This window comes from Heloderma suspectum, chromosome 6 (assembly GCF_057233095.1).
Source record: "Heloderma suspectum isolate Gila_16-S chromosome 6, 16-S_ref, whole genome shotgun sequence".
Lineage (NCBI taxonomy): Eukaryota > Metazoa > Chordata > Lepidosauria > Squamata > Helodermatidae > Heloderma > Heloderma suspectum.
This window is the reverse complement of record NC_139463.1, coordinates 112,620,192-112,639,941: the sequence shown is the minus strand read 5'-3', so window position 1 is coordinate 112,639,941 and position 19,750 is coordinate 112,620,192. Positions and strand designations below refer to the sequence as shown.

General features: G+C 45.1%; 1 protein-coding gene across 1 annotated transcript; it reads right to left on the bottom strand.

The window, feature by feature from the left end:
* Positions 1 to 431: 431 nt before the first annotated feature.
* Positions 432 to 13,947, bottom strand: LOC146342563 (vomeronasal type-2 receptor 26-like). The gene is made up of 6 exons (XM_084808597.1): positions 13,835 to 13,947; positions 12,587 to 12,764; positions 11,434 to 12,297; positions 9,787 to 10,014; positions 6,624 to 6,750; positions 432 to 1,333 (listed from the first exon to the last, which is right to left on the bottom strand). Exons 1-6 carry the CDS (start codon positions 13,879 to 13,881, stop codon positions 432 to 434), a joined length of 2,346 nt encoding a protein of 781 aa, XP_084664723.1. The 5' UTR covers positions 13,882 to 13,947.
* Between the last annotated feature and the right edge of the window lie 5,803 nt (positions 13,948 to 19,750).

The following is a 19,750-nucleotide window of genomic DNA, read 5'->3' as shown; positions in this document are numbered from 1 at the left end:
AGCGGCCGGAGCCGCCGCCATTTGCATATGTGTTTTTTTTGTTTTACCCAGAGCCCTCCGCAGCCAGAAATCCAGCTGCGGACGGCCCTGGCCTGGGCCTGGCCGGCTGCTCCGCGGAGCTGCTGCGGAGCACAGCCGGCTGTCGAGGATTCCAGGGGGGGAGGACTGGATCACCTCGCCCTCCATTGAGGATTCTGCGGGGAGGGACGGAACGCCTCCCCCCCGACCATGAACAGAATCTGTGGAAAGGTAAGTGACTTTCGTACATCCCTAGGATGAGCAGGGTTTTGGAAAGAGCCATTCCTCTTCAGATTCTACTTTGTATCCCCCCACAGGATTGCATAGTTTGTCCTATGTAAGGGTCATTGCTTACAATGATAATTAGTCACAGCTTAATTCAGCTTAATTGGGGGCATAGCATTGCATAAACTTTAATAATTTCTTCTGATTAGCTGATCCCTTTTGTTCAAGTCAGGCCTTAACACAATAATATAGCATTTGGGGAAAAAAATACAAATCAGTAACCCTGCACTGGAAGCTAATATGGAGAAGATCTCCACAGCCACCATGTATTTGCCCTTGGTGCTGAGGTAGGTTGGAACAAAGGACAGCCAAACACTACAAAAGACCAACATGCTGAAGGTGATAAACTTGGCTTCATTAAAACTGTCTGGTAATTTCCTGGCCAGGAAAGCCACCGTGAAACTGACCATGGCGAGAAATCCCATGAAGCCCAAGACACAGTAAAACCAAGTCACTGATCCTTCATTACATTCCAATACAATTTTTCCATTCAGTGAATGCATGTCAAAATCTGGAAATGGAGGAGTGGTTGCCAGCCACATAATACAGATAGTAGCTTGAACCAGGGAGCAGGAAAGAACAATGGAGATGGCCAGTCTTTTCCCCACCCATTTCCTCATCCTGGATCCTGGCTTGGTGGCCATGAAAGCTAGAACCACTGTGATGGTTTTGGCCAATATGGAAGAAACAGCCACTGAGAAGATGAGACCAAAGGCAGTTTGTCGAAGGAGACAGGTCACCTTCCCAGGCTGGCCAATGAATAGCAAAGTACAAAGGAAGGAGAGCAGGAGGAAGATGAGGAGAGTGTAGGTCAAGTTCTGGTTGTTGGCTTTGACTATGGGAGTGTCCTGGTGCTTAGTGAAGATCCCAAACACTAATGCTGTGATGAAAGAAAAGGATAAAGCAAAGCTGGCCAAAGTGATACCTAAAGGTTCTTCATAAGACAAGAAACTTATCTGTTTGGATATGCATACATCCTGGTCATTGTTTGGGTATTTATCTTCTGGACACTGAAAACAATAATCAGCATCTGAAAAAGAAAACATGGAAGCCAAGTGTTCATTGCATTGCTGCAACCAATCCTCAAAATTATAAAGCTCTAGGAGTAGGACTTCTCTACTGAAATGGGAAGATTAAGAGCAGCATCCAACTGTTCCATTCCACTAGTGTAAATGTGATTATGATAGCAGAAACTAGGTTCCAAACAATGTGCAACAGAAGAATCCAACAACAGTTACATTTGTGCACCTACTGTATCTTTGTGAAAGCCTTTGTGCAACCGTTTGTGCAACGGGTTGCACAACAGGTTGTGCAAGTGTAATCTGCAAGAGAAAGATTAGGCAGAGCTCTGCTAGCGCTCTTTCAGTTTGTGGAATGACACTGTTGGATACTGCTCTGAAGTTCCAACCTTCTCTCTAGGGCTGATTACAATATCATAAATCCAAATTTCTGCACAACTGGCAGATATGGCAAGGGATTCCTTCAGAACCTCAAGAAGTAAGTAGATATCTGGGGGGCAGGTGAAATTTCAGGGCAGGGAAAGAACTTAGAATTTTAATAACAAGGGAGCCATCTACAGTCAGAGGTGCCTTCTGTTAGTCATATTCAGAAAAGGATAAAGCAAAGCTGGCCGAAGTGAGCCCTAAAGGTTCTTCATAAGACAAGAAAGTTATGGCTTTGGGAATACATACATCTTGATCATGGTTTGGGGATTGATCATCTGGACATTGAAAACAATAATCTGCATCTGAAAAAGAAAATATGGCAGCCAAATGTTTATTACACTGCTGCAACAAATCCTCAGAATTACAGAGCCCTGGGAGTAGGACTCCTCTACCAAAGTCGGAAGATCAAGGTTGCAAGCATATCTCTAGGGCTGATTCCAATATAAAAATACCAGAATTTCTGCACAATTGACAGATATGGGAAGTGCTTGCTTCAGCAGCTCAGGAAGCCAATAGCTGTCTGTGGCGGGGCAGGTGAAAATTCAGGTCAGGGGAAGTATTTAGAACTTTAATATCAAGAGAGTAATCAACAGTCAGAGGTGCCTTTGTAAACCATATCCCTTTTCTTTCCTTAAACAGTTTTGCTGCTGCTTTTCTGAAGCAACAACCATTCTCCTCCATCTGTTTGTGGTCATCTTACCCTACAAAGCATCTGTGGAAGAATTCCTTCCTTTCTTCTTCAGTGGGGTAACATTCCTGTGCAAGCACCCGGTCATTACTGACCCCTAGAGGGACGCCGCTTGCGCTGGCATTTTCATGGCAGACTGTAGTGGGGTGGTTTGCCGTTGCCTTCCCCAGTCGTGACTACCTTTCCCCCAGCAAGCTGGGTACTGACCCGGCTTCCGCTGGGATTGAACTCAGGTCATGGGGAGAGTTTTGGTTGCAATACTGCCACCTACCACTCTGCGCTACATGACAAGGTTCATATAGGAAATCACTAGCAAAAATTGTTCATTACTTTTGTGTATTCAACAAAGTGCTGAATTCGAGTTGACACCTCTTCTTTCTGATAGGCTCATCATTTTTAAGAGCTATATGGCAGGTATGTTCTACATGCTAGAACATCACCTGTTGAAGTTGGTTAGTGGAGATGGTTTTGTTTCTGCTCATTATTGATCAGAATTTTGCAAAATGCATACATTTCATCATAATAAAGATGGAAACAACTTGAGTATTGTTTGTTTTTAAAATGAATGAAAGTGAAAAGAAACTGATGGATTGGCCATCCCTACTTTCTAGTACTCTTATATTTAATCATGTCTGCAGCAGTATGCTGCATGGCCTGTTCTCAGCAGACTTTCTGAATTAAAGTTCTTGTTTTTGCATCCTCCTTGTAGCTTTTTCTTCCTGATACATTTTACTGCCCTACCCATATGCCCAAAAGGGTTCAGCACAGTTCTTCTCCTCCCATTCAGATATATTTGGCACTCAGGCACAGTTCAGGTGCAAATGTATCGCAAACCAAGAATAATCCCTATCTCCAGCATGTCTGGCTCTGGATATGCTCTAATACTTTCGGTTAAGTGAACTGCTACATGTAAAATCAAACATACAGCAGTTATTTTAGACTATAATATCTCTTATTGGATATTAACATTGTATAACGCATAAACTAGATATGTGGGAACGCAGGGTTAGGGCTTTTGTATATGGAGAAAGATGGGCCCTTTGCCAAGAGCTTCCTTTAAACTCCTTAAGGCCCCAGTTAGTGTGCTTGTCAAGCAGTCCAGCTCATGTGCAAGGCCAACTCCAGGCTAGGCAAAGAATTACATCAACTCCATGTTCCAATTGAGTATATTGATTAAAGAACCAAGTAGAAGGAAGTTCAGTAATAGTTGCTTTTCAAAGATAAGATGAACACAGATAACCAGCTAAATAAACTTATCAGGATCCTAAGGATAACTCACCAAAGAAGCTTTCAGTGAGATGGGATGAGGCCCACATGGGCTCTGAGCCTGCCTTGGTATTGTCTTCATTCTTAGCCAGATTGACAGACAGACAGACAGACAGACAGCTTGGTGAGTGCCCCACAAAGCTGTGCAGCTGCCCACATTCATAGTGAGCTGGCTGGAGTCTGCGTTGCACACCCCAACCATGCGTTGTGCCCTCCTGGAAAGGAGGGAAGAATGGGTGACTGCTGGGAGGCACCGGCCACCTCTCAAGCCTGCACAGCCTCCTCCTTTGCAGGAAAGGAGACCAGAGTGCGGGGGCAGGTTTGCCAGAGTGCGGGGGCAGGAGTCACCCATCAACTGCACTCTTTCCCCTCCTTGCAAGGCTGGAGAGGAGTCTACTCCTGCTTTAGCCATCTGACTCATGCCTTCATGGGCTCCTTGCAAGGAAGCAAGTCTTCACTCAACACTTCACAGGTTCCTACCTTGCAAGGAGCCTGTGAAGGCTTGAGTCAGACAGCTAAGGCAGGAGTCACCCACCAACTGCACTGTCTCCCTTCCTTGCAAGGATGGGAGGATGCACGGTTGGAGGGTGATTTGTGCCTTCACTGTCTCAAACCTTCACAGGTTCCTTCCTTGCAAGGGGCCCATGATGGTTTGGGTCAGGTGGCAGCAGCACAAAACGAGGCTAGGCTACTCCTGGACTTTCGCTGAGCCCTGGGGCACTTGATGACCAGATTTGTCAGCACAACAGGGCTTGGCGAATGGGGCCTGGGGGGGTACACTGAGGGGAGTCTGATGGGCTTCCCGACCTGCCTGGGTCCCCTACTAGTTATCATTAGCCTGAGTCAGGGAGAGGAGGTGATTGCGGATAGTCAGCCTGGGATGTTTTGGGATGCTAACTTTGGTGTCTATGTTCCCTAGACATTCTTGTTCTCTAAGGATGTATGAGAATTTTGTCCCTGCTTGCAGAACATGTGAGCATGCCTTGTTCTGAACCCTGAACGTGAGTGTGAGCAGGATATCATGTCTGCCGAAAATGTTTGCAAATTCTTGAACTTGTACTCACATTTGATTTTTGCACTTTAAAAAAAAAATCATGCACAATTTAGTACATGGGGGAAATGTGCACAAATCCGAATTTTTATTCTTATTTTGCAAGACTTTCATTTTGATAGCTGCTTTCCTTGTGCAATGTTCCCGATCATGCAAACAAACAGCAAAAGCAAACATACCTCAAAGAGAAACGAGCAGCAAACTGACGTTCACTGTTGTTGAGTCTGAACATCCCTTGTGTGCCCAACCCTGCTGAGCAGCCAGTCTAGCACTAATTGCTATTAGGGATGTTAGAGAATTCCATCACGGACCCCTGGAGTCCATGGAGGAACCGAGCAATCCCCACCTGCCATCTCATGAAATTGCCCCTGGACGGACCCTACCTTTTGTCATCTGTCCAGTCTGTCAGCTGCCCCGGTCGGCGGCCGCGAATGGCTGCCCCAGTCTGCAGCCGCCATTTGCCTCCCTACTTTAGCTGTGATAGTGTCAGGGTGGACACTGAGCCCATAGAATCCCAGAGTAGTTCTGATTCTGAGGAAGAGGAGTCGCTCCTGGGAGAGGAGCGCACTCCTCTTTCCCAGGACCAACAGCTGACAGAGATTCCTCCCACCGGCATTCCTAGCTTAGATAGCAGTCCTGGGAGTGACAGAGCGCGGGAAGCAGACTTGATGGATGCGCGACGCCAACACAGAGAGTGGCGCCAAATGGAGGGCGCAGAAAGGAGGCATAGTGCCCGGTTGCTGCACAAACAATGGCTGCGCCCAGAGGATCCAAGGGAAAAGGGGAGGGACTCTCCCTAGCCCTTAAGTTCAGGGTCTGCCAGTGATTCCCTTTCAAACGGGGACCAACTGTTCCAACATAGGGCATAGGTACTCTGCTGCTCATATCTAGTTGCTAACAGTAGAGTTGTTAAGTTGTAAAAGAGGAATAAAGCTTTGAAAAGAATCCCTTTGTCTGTGTCTGGACTTGGCTACTGGATTAGACTGAGAGAGGCCTCCAAGGAGCCCTTGATAGATAGGCTATGTAAGTATTTACGTAGCCTATCATGGCAAATAGCAGGGCGCAAATACCGTCTGCTATGCCATTTGCGTCCCTGCCTTTTGCCGTGATAGGCTATGTAAATATATACGTAGCCTATCAAGGCTAACGCAGGGACGGAAATGGCACCCGCTACGGTGGCCGCCATTTGCGACCGCAGCCCGGCAGTGGACAGAAGTCCAGTTGTGGGCGGGCCCAGGCAGCAGCTCCACAGGTTCACCGAGGAGTGGAGCCAGCTGGGGAGGATTCTGGGGAGGTGGGATGGATCCCCCCCAGCGGATGGCCCCACTGGAACGGGGTGAGTAACCTGTACACTCCTAATTGCTATTCTGGAAGGACCTGATCATGTCTCCTCTGAGTAACTAGTTAGCTTAAGTCTGAGTCAGAGAAAGGAGGTGACTGGACATAGCCTGGAATGTCTTGAGATGCAAATTTTGGCATCCATGCTCCATTGCCATATGTTTTGTTCAGCAAGCTTTCCAGAAGTGGGGATGGGGATTTTGGTTCATCACAAGATAGAAGTAGATGATGTATGTGATCAGCTTACATTATGCAACCAGAAAGTCATATCCAAATGCTCCAAAGCATTAACCAAATTTGAAATACTATAGTGTAGTGTGGAATGTTGCTAAACCTGTAAATAAGAGCAACATTGCTCAAATCTGGGAGATAGTCTGCTGCATTCTCAAGCAATCACCTTTGCAAGAATCCATAAGGAACAACGATCAAGGAACAATCCAGATCTTAGGACCATTTTGAAAAATGCATCCTGTTCTGCACATGATGGGTCACAGCCAAGTATTTTAAATGTCCTGTACATGTGCTCACTTACCAGTCTGATTTGAAATCTTCCCTTCTGGACATGGAAGGCAATCATAGCAGCAAAATGGCTTCCCTTCCACCTTATTTCTGCTGGACCCTGCTTGGCAACAGTCATTGCACAGAGAAAGGGGCTGTGACTGTCCATAATTGAAAGCAGAGAATATTTTCAGAATTTATTTTGCAAACATTTATATTTCACACAAGAGTTTTAAATGGATTGAAACTGGTATGGCAAAATGGAAATGCTCCTAGAGAGTCCTGGGAATGCAAAAAGCTGTTGGAAAGTGTTCTTGGACTTGTTTACCCTTCAATATATAAACAGTTTTAGGAAATTATGGTTGCCACTCTATACATACTTACCTGCGACGCATGGTGCTTACTTCCGAGTGTCTGTGGACAGGCTTCTGCTCTCCATCAGCTAATTCAAGGTGGTATCAACACATATTGGCTTGTGATATTGTGTTGGAGCTTGGCCTTTACTGAAAACTTTTGCATATATGGCAAAATTGCCAGGGAAAGATTTACATGGCTGGGTGGGCCATGCTGGGAGTTGTGCACTCTTTTTTTCTATCTAAACATGCATAGTTTTGCTCTCTTAAAGTCCGAAGCTATGTAAATGTCCAATCCTATCTGTATAGTCGCCAGCCACTGAAATGGGAGGCTGCCGACTATCCTATGCAGAGGATCTGGAACACAGAGGGGATTATCTCCGCTGTGCTCTAGCCACCCTGCATTTTGGCTAGATGGGCAATTTCACCTGTCTAGGCATGGCTTCCAGGAGGAGCAGGGAAGGAGCCTGGAGATGCAATTGAAAGCTGTGTAAAGCAGCATCCACAGTCGCTGCCTGTGGCTTTCCCCCATCGCTGTGTTCCATTGCCAAGAGCTGAGACATAGCCACATGTGGAGAGAACTGCACCGCCTATGAGGGGGGTGGGGAGAGGGAAGGGAGCACAGTTTCTGGGCTCTGAAGTCAGAGTCCTGGTTCTGAGCTCGGATCCCAGAACCTGATCTATCCTATGTCCCCCCACACGCTGTCTAGGGGTCATAGGATTGCTCGTTAAAATGCATTGGCTGCAGTATCGGCGGATGATTTGGAACATAAAATCATGGTGTGCTTCCAGATAAGACTTTGTAAAATGTAGGGATGGCAGAGAATTCCGCCACGGATCTCGGTGAGCCCGAATGCCAGTGCATTCGGCCCCCCAAAATCTGTGGTGGAACAGCCTGCCACCCCCCACCCCCCTGCCGATCCCCCCCAGGACGAGACTCACCTGGGGCAGATCTTCCGGGCGGCAGCAGTGGCGGCTGGTCTTCTGACCAGGTGCCGCCACTGCCATTTCCACTCTTGTTCTTGTAAAAAAAAAAAAAAGACGTGATAGGCTATGTAAAGATTTACATAGCCTATCATGGCTAGGTATATATAAAAAAAAAACATGAGGTGATAGGCTACGTAAATCTTTATGTAGCCTATCACGGCTGGGTGGGTTAAAAAAAACAAACAAACCCGCGTACGCAAATGGCGGCGGCTACAGCCACCACCATTTGCGTTCCTTATTTTTGCCCGTCTTAGTCTATGTAAATATTTCCGTAGGCTATGACAGCGAAAATAAAGGGGAATGCAAATAGCGTAGCGGGTGCTATTTGTGTCCCTTTTTGATTCCCCGTTTTAGCCTACATAAATATTTACGTAGGCTAAAACGGGGAATCAAAAAGGGATGCAAATAGCACCCACTACGCTATTTGCATTCCCCTTCATTGTCGCCGTCATAGTCTATGTAAATATTTACGTAGATTAAGAGGTCAAAAATAAGGAATGCAAATGGCAGTGGCCATAGCTGCCGCCATTTGCGTACGCGTTTTTGTTTTGTTTTTTTACCCAGAGCCCTCCGCGGCCGGAAATCCGGCTGCGGATGGCTCTGGCCTGGCTGGGGCTGGCCAGCTGCTCCGCTGAGCTGCCGCAGAGCACAACCAGCCGCGGAGGATTCCGGGGGGGAGGAACACAGCACCTCCCTCCCGTCCAGGATTCCGGGGGGAGGGACGGAACACCTCCCCCCCCCATAAACATAATCCATGAACAGGTAAGTGACTTTCGTACATCCCTAGTAAAATGCAGTTGGACTGCTTCAGTCATAGAATGTGTGTGTGTGTGTGTGTGTGGAGTGGGTGGGTGGGTGTCCAGATAATATTCTTTTCTATTTGTAGCCCTCCTGTGTTTTCCCACCACTTCTTTAGTCCCTTTTTCCCCCCTATCAGGAACAAAAAAATTGTTCAGGAAGAAAAGACAGAATAGCTGCATCTCAAGAAGGACAGCCTGTTTTCTATCAGGAGATTAGGCTGTGTTGTCCCATTTAGTGCAACCACCTGGAATTGTTTGTTATCTAGAGGCTGCTAGGCCCTTCACTCAAGGCCAGGCACACTCCCTGCTGATTGGGAAGTAACAACAGTTTGGTTTGGTGGCTAGTTCCAGCCTCTTGGAAGCAAGGGTGGTCCACCCAGGCGCTGAGCCATTGATTGGCTAAAGGAACATCTGCCCTGGGCTGCTAGGGCTGGGCTTCAAAAGAGGGCTGAGGTAGAGGCATGGGGTCTCCCTTCATCCTGGTGGTGCTGGACCTGCCGATGGGTAGTTGCAAACTATACTTAGGTATGTTAAGGATACTCCAGGTAACTTTATTATTTTGCTCGGGTGTGCATTCATAAAGCTCTGTGCATGTTTAAGTAATTTGGCTTTGTACCCTTTTGTCCAATTTGCTACTTCCATTCTTCCCCTTCCCTCTACCCCTTTATTTTTATCTTAATAAACCTTTATCCAATCTTGAGTTCATGTGATTTCTCTGCATAACCTCACTGCTAATTTCAGTGCCTCTTGGTGTAGGAGGGTGGCTACTGGGTATTTTGGAGGACTGGAAGCCTGGGTTTGGCCAGTCTTATTTTGCAGGAGAGCTGGAATCAGTTCCTGAGCTGTCCTACTGGGCAGGGGGGTTGGAGCTGGTTCCAGTGACCCTTCACACTGCACAGTGCTTTTCACTGTTAGCGCTAGGAGCCCTCCATCTGGCAGCAACCTTGGCTCAGTGACAGCACACGCTGATAGAACTATCTCAGTGCCTGAGCAGAGCACTATTTCTGGAAAAAAGTAGAAATACATGGCTATGTCCCACAATGTGGATGAGCTGTACCTGGTTAAACATGCTGGGCCACACGATGGCACCTTCATTAATGGTAAAATAATTGTCTGGGGGAACCTGTGGTTGTATTACTCCAACTTTTACTCTAAGAAAGGACTGGTTTGGGAAAGTGATCCAATTGATAATATCAAATCCAGCTTCCAATTGGCCATCTTCATCAAAGGAAATCTTTTCCCCAGCACTGTTGTTAAAGGAGACACTTCTCAGATAGTTGTGGAGCTTCATGTAAAGAAACAAAAAAGGTAACCAATAATGACAGATGATAAAGTGCACATATATAAAAAAAACAGTGATGATTTTTCCAGGAGGAGGAAATTATGAATATTGGGCTGGATGCAGACAAGTCATAATTAGAATAGCTTAAACAAAATCAAAGGGACTTAAGTTAGTCATGAAAAACCTGTCCCACTGAATTCAATGGGTCTCCTATAAGCATGTTGTTGTTCACAAGGAAGAGACTAAAAACAAGGCCTTGCCTGTAGGCTTGACATGGAATGAAGTAGTAACAAAGGAAGCAGTGAGGGGGGGGAGAGAACATGGCTTTACACATGATTCATAAATGGCTTTTACTGTATGGATGTGATTACAGACCCAGACTTGTTGTCCGATGTTAAGGTTGAGTTGGCAGAATCACATTTGACCATTAGAACCAGAAATCAGGGGTAGGGGGAGTGGAGTTGGTTCTATGGCTTATACTCACAAAATGTCTGAGGAGATGGATCAGAAATTTAACATTGCTGGAGAGGTCAGTTTCTGGATGGAGCCAATTTTGAGGTAGAAAAGGTAAGGAAGGTCCTTTCCAACTCTGCCATTCTACATGGATGGTATTGGTTGCCAGTTGGGTACTTGTAACATGGAATGTTCCCTTCAATTCCATAATAGCTTCAGTTGTGTAGATCCTATGTGTCAATTCCAGTTAACAGACAAATCTGGAACTTAGCTCCACCTCTACCACTGACAGCCAACAGCCTCCAAGGTAGTGAAGGTAGAACTGACCATAGCATAGGATACCATACCAAATGAATAGTGTTTAAATAATACATCTGTTAAGGGTAATTCCCTTAAGGGTAAGGGTAATTGTAAAACTGCCCATGATATCCCATTTCATTAGAATTCCCAGGTCACAATCCAGAGAACCAAGTCTAAACTATTTGTTGCCTGAAATGCATCTTTTCATTTCAAATGCATTTTTTAAAATCCACTATCTGGAGGGTGGCTTGATTATAATGAGTTTTACAGTATGTGCAGAGTGTGTGTGTGTAACATTTTTCCTCTCCTGAAGGAAGTAATTACCCTCCCCGAAAGGGGGGGGAAAAGGCAATCGGTCAAATACTTTTGAAACCTGCTAAAAACAATTGGCATGGCCAGAAATATTATTCAGTCTAACCACACTGGTACTACTGAGTTGTTGCTGTAAGGTATGACCAAATATTCAAATCTACTAAGCTGTTTTATGAGCAGGAGAATTAGAAATTGGCTGAAAAGGGAATCTACGAGGCCTAGACCATAGATGCTACTGTTTCCATCATGACAAAGACAGGACTTTCAACAAAGTTTTCTAGAGCCATAGAGTCAGCTCGAAGGTGAGCACTTCATGATAGGGTAAGCATTCCTACAATCGTGTGCTCAGGATGTTACCTGCCATGGGTGTAGATTCAAAGGCTTCTCTGTCCTGCCATCCACTATAGTTCTAAGTTTAAATTTGGGTGATTGCACGGACTGTAAAGCATGTGCCACAGCATAGACGGCATTGTAGATGCTGTAACTGTGAGCAGTCATGCTCATTTCGAAAACAGACCCTGGAAGACTCTCCAGCTTCTCCTCTCCAGTGCAGGTTTTCTCAAAACTTTTGTCTAAATTAAGGGTGCTAGGGAAAGAACACTCAAATGCATTTTCCCAGACATCCTTGAGAAACCCATCTTCATTTTCTGAGGCAGGGTTCCTGATTTGAAGGAATTTTTGGAATCCAAATACATCCTCTGAGTGAATTGTGAGGGAGATAGCACCATGGATGAAATGTAAGTCCCAACTTCTTTGAAAGGGAAGTGATGTGAAATCCATCTGGGCTGTCATAATCCAGACTTTGCAATGTGTCTTCATTGGTATGTCCTCAAATTCTGGAACCTGGGGAAACATTCTCAAAAATATCATGGTCTGAATCTCACCATGTAAGAGTACAACACTGGCTGTGCTTCTCATGATAGTCCTATATGTGTTAAGCCACCCTGCCACCATTTCAGCAATACTACTGGAAAAAGTTGTTCTTGGTAAGCCTTCTTTGAAGTCAAAGCAGATTCCACTATCATGAAATATTGGAAGCACATTCTGTGCAAAATGCTCTCCATTGTCATCACTTAAAAAAATCACTCCAATCCACTTCCACTCAAAAAACAGCAGCAACTGGAGGATTCCAGTATATTGTAAGGTCCCACTTGGAAACATCTGGTGGTAGAAAACGCCTTGGTTTCTGCTATTAATAACTGGAGAAGAGCCATATATGATCTAAGGACAATAACATAAGGAGAGAGGGAGAAAATAATGAAACAAGTGAAGTGTCCAGTCCCCACTCCACCCAACTGGAGTGTGGATTACTGAATTACATTGGGGGGGTGTCCAAAACCTTCAAGTGTGCCCCAATCTAGTTCAAACTTGTGTCTTCAATAAGAATTTTTGAAGGAAGAAAAATCATTAATGTGAGAGCATTTCAAAGGCACAAACTGAGAAATTCTACATTGGCAACTGGGTTTCTATATGTGCAGGTAAATTCCCATGTCCCAGAGACATAACCTACCTGTGGAATCTTGTAGATGTATAGAATGCTTGCCATGAAGAGACAGACATCAGAGTTAGGTCCTCCAACAGCAGCTATTAGATTGCTTTCAGCATCACATTTGTAATTAGCAACAAATTTCTCCTGTGTGGAGAGAAGCTCTATTGATGCAAGATAGGTCCAACTTGCCAGAAAATAGCTATTATAGATGTGGAAGCCTAGGGTGATGTTGGGTATGATGGAGGAATTTTCATTGATTTCTCTGATAGCAAATACCAAGCCCAGGATGTGTTGGTAGTTCTGAATCAATACCCTGCAATGAGAGTTGTGTGCTACATTACACTATATGTACTTCAGTATATGATGTCTGATATATTTCAGTTCAATATGGCATCATACAAGGGACCTTTAGGCCAACTAGGCCAATGCCCTGCTCAGTGCAGGGAATCCAGGATGAATGTATCCCCAATAGATGGCTATCTAATCTGTGCTTGAAGGCATCAACTGCAGAAGAACTCGCCACCCCTCTGTCATTGGTTCCATGGTTGAGCAGTTCGTATGAAAAGATTTTCTCCTATAGTTCAACCCAAATATTCCTTCTTGTAAGCCTGTTAGATCTCATCCTAACCTCTTGGGAAGGAGGAACAGGTCTTTGCCCACTTCCAAATGGCAGCCCTCTCTGACATCCCTACAGCCCTTCAGGTATTTGACAAGCGCTACAATGTTCTCCTTCCCTCATTCTTCTCCAGGCTAAGTATACACATTTCCTTCCATAGACCTGAGGTTATCACAAGGCCATTTTTGTTGCCCTCCTCTGAAACCCTACCAAGTTGTCCACATACCTAGTAAAGTGTGGCACTTGGAACTAGACACAGAATGAGTAGTTTCTCATATTTATTATATCTGTACTGCATTGATTATGGGATGCTTGACAGAAATGGGCACATACACAAGGATGTGTTACTTCTCTGAATATCAGCCCAATGTCAATAATTTTTAGGATGGTTGAGCTGCTGCTACTTCTTCTACTCCTTCTAAAAATATTGACACAGGGAGGGAGAATTACCTTCCTGGTCCTGTTGTTCGTGCTTCTGCTGCTAGTATTCCTAGTGGCATATGAAGGGAGCCCTTGACATCCTGTAAAGGAAGGGCAAGAAGCAATTCTAGTCATTAATGGTTCCCCTGAATTTAAAGCCCAATGGACCGCCTTGAATGGAATCATTATCTGGAGAGAGATGGGTGATGAAAGTAAGAAAGCCAATTCCTTACACGAGATCATCAAAGAGTTCATTGGAGGGATGTCTCTTGAAGGTCATAAGGCTTGAAAATGTGTAGATCTGAGAAATTATGCCACCAAGGATGAGATCTCCTGGCTGATAATACTTGTGGAAAGCATGAAGGTGGTCACTGATGGCACATTTAGCAAGTGGAGTATTGTAAGCTACCTGAGGCAGCAACATTGATACCAACACTATGAGGAGCAGCATCTTGAGTGGAAATCTTCCTTCTAGACACCAATTGACCAGTTCCCACATTGTCATCTGAGTATTTTTGAGCAGCCTAGTGTGGCTTTTGAGTGCCCTCACTTGATCAATTTGAAGCCCAGACTGTACAGCATGAAGTACCAGTGATCACACCGATGGAGCCCTGCTGATCTCTAGCTTGAACTCTAAATGTGATTGTGGATATTAATAAAATTCTCCATTCTTGGTTCATTGTTTTGCTGATGACCCATGATCTCCTGGGAGCTTAGGAAGAAGGGTAGAAATAACTGTGCTAAATTAGATAATTATAGAGTAGATAATCATGTAGTCAAGGGTTATATGCATTCTACAGCATATCAAAATAAAACATGTTTAGTACTTCTCAGCAGAAGACTGTATTGATCCTCCCAGGGATAACAAGAGATACATAATTGGTTTGGTGAAGTTCTGAGCAGGAGTTCAAAGTTAGGAAGTGTCTGTGCCCCATGAAGGCCTATAGCAACAACTGTGGGCAAAGTTATGTTGGGTGTGCTCAGTTTCACTCTGATGTAAGATGTTGCCAGTAGTCCAGTGTTTTGAGAGGAATTCAGCTGAATTCTATGGGCAAGGTGTTTTTCTTTAGAGATGGAATGTGACCTCAGAAGGATAGAATACCTGTTATTAGGGAGAGCAGGACAGCAACATCTGGTGGCTAAGAGTTAGGAGGACTTTTGGTAGTATCCAATGTTACACCTAGATAAAGAAATCCCAGTGAAATGACTGGGACCTAGGTTAGTCATTATTAACTAGAGATGTCAGAGAATTTCTCCACGAATCTCCGGGGGGCCAAATGCCAATGCATTCGGCCCCCCGAAATTGGTGGAGAAATGGTCCGCCCCCCCCGCCCCCCCCCCGGGATGGGACTTACCTTTGGAAAATCTCCCTCGCGGCGGCGGGTTGCGGTGGCGTTTCGGGGACAGCGGCGGCCGGTCTTCCGACCGGCTGCTGCTGCCGCCATTTCCAAGTGATAAAAAAACAACAACCAACAAACGTGATAGGCTATGTAAAGATTTATGTAGCCTATCATGGCTAGATTTTAAAAAAACACCGTGATAGGCTACGTAAAGGTTTATGTAGCCTATCACAGCTGACTTTGGGGGGAAAAAAGCGTGCACGCAAATGGCGGCGCACATGGGCGCCGCCATTTGCGTTCTTTATTTTGACACGTCTTAGTTTACGTAAACATTTACGTAAACATTTACTTATTTTCGCCATAGTCTACGTAAATGTTTACGTAGACTAAGACGTGTCAAAATAAGGAACGCAAATGGCGGCGCCCATGGACGCCGCTATTTGCGTACGCGTGGGTTTTTTTCTTTTAAATCAGCCGTGATAGGCTACGTAAACATTTACATAGCCTATCACGGCTGACTGCAGGGATGCAAATTTGCACACCTGGCTGGCCAGGATTCGGGGGGGAGGGACGGAGCGCCTCCCCCATGGACAGAATTTCGGGGGGGAGGGATGGAGCGCCTCCCCCCCGCCAGAATTTCGGGGGGAGGGACGGAGCACCTCCCCCCCACCTCGAATCAAATTTCATTAAAGGTAAGTCACTTTCGTACATCCCTACTAGGGCTGCAAAACAGGATTGTATTGTTTTCCCCCATTTTAATTTAGTTTATTTCTTAATGATTTGGCTCCATCATTGCTGATGGTAGGACACCATCCAAAGCCTGGGTTACGGCAGATCTCATTGTTGTTATTTGCAGACAATGTTGTGCTATTATCTTTAACCTAATTGGGTTTAAAGTGACTGTTCCGGGCTTTTCAGAGTATTGTGATGAAGGAGAAGGAGAAGAAGAGGGAGAAGAAGAAGAAGAAGAAGAAGAAGAAGAAGAAGAAGAAGAAGAAGAAGAAGAAGAAGAAGAGGATTGATCATCAATGCTGTAAAATCTAAAGTTATGGGTTGTTTTTTCTTTTTCTTTCAAAGTCATGAAAATAGTTTCACTGGAAATTAAGGGGGATAGCTTGCAACAAGTTAAGAAATTTAAATGTTTAGGCTCAATTTGTAAAATAGTGTTATTTGGAACTCTCAACATAAAGATGCACGTGAATCTGCAATCGACAGGGCACCTGCAGTTGTTTCTTTTAGATGCAGTTCAAGGTGGACATTGTATTGCTGCAGCTGTCTGGGTATTCAGAGCCAAGCTTCTGGCTCAGTTCCTATTGAATATCCTTATAAGGATTGAGTTGACTAATCTTGTTCGAGCTGTGAGCAAATGGCCTCTTGAAATTCTCCCCCTTACTTTTGAGTGGAGAAGTTTGGGAGAGAATTTCACCAAATTTCCAATATTTTCTTCCAGGTAGGCCTCCCCATTGGCATTGCTTGTAGCACAGCTTCTTTTCTTTTTTGCTAAAGCTTTCGAGGGCTTTCATGCTGCAGCAGCCTCAGCTGCTTTGGTAGGCTGGCCCCTCATTTGCTTCGACTGCAATGCGAGTGGGGGCAGTGTTGTGTCCAGCTCCAGGGATGACGTCGAGTGAGTGCTGTCCTCCAGTTTCCTCAATGTGTTCTCCCCCTGCCCCCATGAAGGAGAGTGCCACTGTTCTGCCTCATTCCGGATGCTTTATAAATTATTTTTGTGGTGGTTTTGAGCTTCCCTCATGCATCACAGCTAGCCTCCCAGGCTGCCTTCATGTCCTGATCTGAAAAAGCCCCAAGGGAGGAATTACTTCCTGGTACCTTGAACTGGGCTTATGGAAGTGCAGGAAGCTAAGGAGGTTGCAGACGGACAGAGGGATGATTGTACCATGAAAAACTGGACACTTGTGCTCACTCCTCAGCCACTTCTGGAGCCCAAGAAACCCAAACCCAACCCATGAGAATTTCTTCACCATCTGATTTATTTTTGAAAGCAATTTCTCTGCTAACAAACTGAATAACAGTCGAAACAATGTGGGAGAAATTTTCTGCACAGTACTAAATTCTGTCCTTGAAATAGCTGGGGTGTTTTCTTGTCTCATATTCTGGGGGCATCTGACTGTCTAGGATATACATGTATTTGGACACTGGTGTTGGGTTTGTGAAAATCAGTGGAAATTTGTGGAAACTATCTTTTCCTGTCTTTCTTACTAGGAATCGTCTGCTTGCCTAGTGCTAGGGGATTGACATCTTATCTAATCTAACCTAGCAAATGATGAGAGTGGTACTGGAGGTTGATGATGTCATGAAAATGACCTGTGAACCTCCGTGAGTGAACAATCATGAGTGCATGATAAATGCCTCATGTAAAAATATCCTTTAATTTTATTGTGCCACAGTCCAAACTTAGAAGAAGAAGAAGAAAAAACATGAATGGCTGATTGAACTCCCTTGTTCCATGCCCATGTCTTACCTGTGGAATCTTCTGGTTGTACAGGATGTTTGCCATATCAAGAGAGATTTTAGCATTGGGTCCTCCAATGACAGCCACTGCATTGTTGTGGCCATCACACTTGTAGTTAGGGATGAATCTGTCCTTTGTAGAGAGAAGTTCCAATGCAGCACAATAGGACAGGCTTCCAAATAAATAGCTATTATAGATGAGGAAGCCCAGGGTGACATTGGGCAAGAGCTGCAGATTTTCATTGATCTCCTTTACAGCAAATGCCATGGCCAGAATGTGCTGATAGTGTTGAGTCATGAACCTTTAATGGGAATTATAAGCTTTATTGCCATGTTTCTGCTGCAGGACAGATACAGAACATGTGCTGCCCTCTACATTTTAGACTGTTGTCCTGGGACTGTAGAGCCAAAGGACAAGTCGGGACTGACTGAAATAAATGGGACTTAAGTTTGTCAGTAATACCTTCAGTCCCATTCATTTCATTGTGTCTACTCAAAGTATTACTACGTCTATATCTAATTAGGGATGTTGTAGGAGCTGATGCTGGGAAAGACTGAAGGCAAAAGGAGAAGGGGACGGCAGAGGATGAGATGGCTAGATAGCATCACGGATGCAATGAATATGAACTTGAGCACGCTCCGGGAGAGAACGCAGGACAGGAAGGCCTGACGTGCTATGGTCCATGGGGTCACGAAGAGTCGGACACGACTGAACGACTGAACAACAACAAGGAGCTTGAGAATTGAGTGGAGTCCATTCTAAGCATGACAAATTTGACTCCAACCCATTGATAACATCTCACTGTAAATATTTTGTGGTCACCTCTGAGATAGCAAGAAATATGTGGACTTGTCTCTTCTGTTCTCTTCAGCTACAGTAAAATAAAATGAACAGTTAATATCCTTCTACCTGCCTGCCCTCAACCTCCTGGAATCAAAACACGAGGCACTGCAGCGGAGTTGAACTATGGCCACAACTTTATTCATATTTTACAGTGTACATTTGCAATATAATTAACTGTTTATTTGCCAGCTTTCCCATCCCAACTGCAACTCAGTGCAGTCATATTTGCTAACAAGATGAGATGTAAAAATCCATCGGGAGTCATAATGCAGGGCCAACCCTTGGATGTACCATTCTTGGTGAATTATGTGGATATAGTTGACTATTCATTCATGGAGTTCATGTGTCCTACAAAGCTATGCTACAATGAGGTAGGCCAGATGCATACAATCCACAACCCAGGTTTAGTAAAGGAGCAGCACCACCATGAATAATGGCTGCAATGCATGGCATGTGCTATTCCCTGGAAGAATGATCAGCAGGGCTGTGCACCGCCTTGTTCTGAAGCTCGAATGATGAGGTGAAGTGGGCTGTTTTGGTGCAAAAGTCTTGTGATATGAGGCAGGTCAGAGCAGTACCGAGGCACGCATGGTGATTCCCCCCCCCCGAAGTGCCTCCTCCACCTCGTATATTTGGAGCTCTACTGAATGCCTGAGCAGTCCAGACAGGCTACCTCCAAAACATGTCAACTTCTCAATGCTCACGTGAAGGGGCATGAGGAGGAGGAGGCTATTTGCATTCCCCTAATAATAGACATTCAATGGACTCCTTCCCCTGCTTGGCTTCTCGGACCCCGTTCTCCAAGCCACTGCCACTTATTGGACCCACTCGCTGAGCACTCAGCAGACACAAATCCCCTTAGGAAGCCGCCATTTTGCATAAAAATGGTGGCTCGAGGTTTTCCATTTATGTAATGTTATGTAAACAGCAGCTGTTAAGGGGCCATTTATGCAACATTACAAAAGCAAATGGTCCATTTATACCTGTAATGTTGTGTAAATGGCCCCTTTACAGCCACCATTTAAGTAACATGACATATCTGGAAAACCCGAGCCACCGTTTTCACATTTTTACACGAATGGCAGCTCGCCAAGAGGACGGACAGCCCTGCAGTGCTCGCCAGGTTGGATGCGCTAGTGGCTTGTGTGGTGAGTAGGCCCAGGTGGTGGCAGCTCAGTGGGCATCTGGTGAAACTGGATGGAGGTGAGTCTGTCCATCCCTACATCTAACTCAACATGTTTTCTACTCAACGTGTTTTCTTCTGCAATGTCACTGAGAGACTTCAGCTGAGAATATGGTTATCTGCACTGCAATTATCCTAACAGCCATGATGAATTCTACTTTTTTTTCTTCAAATCCTTAAGGATTTCCTGTGAACAATGAGCTAAGGCTGAAGAATACTATTAATATTCCTTGTGCCATTCAGAGCTAGAGACAGACTGGACCCCATCAGTCTGTTTCTGTATACTACTGCACAGTGCTGCCTTCAAGTCAGC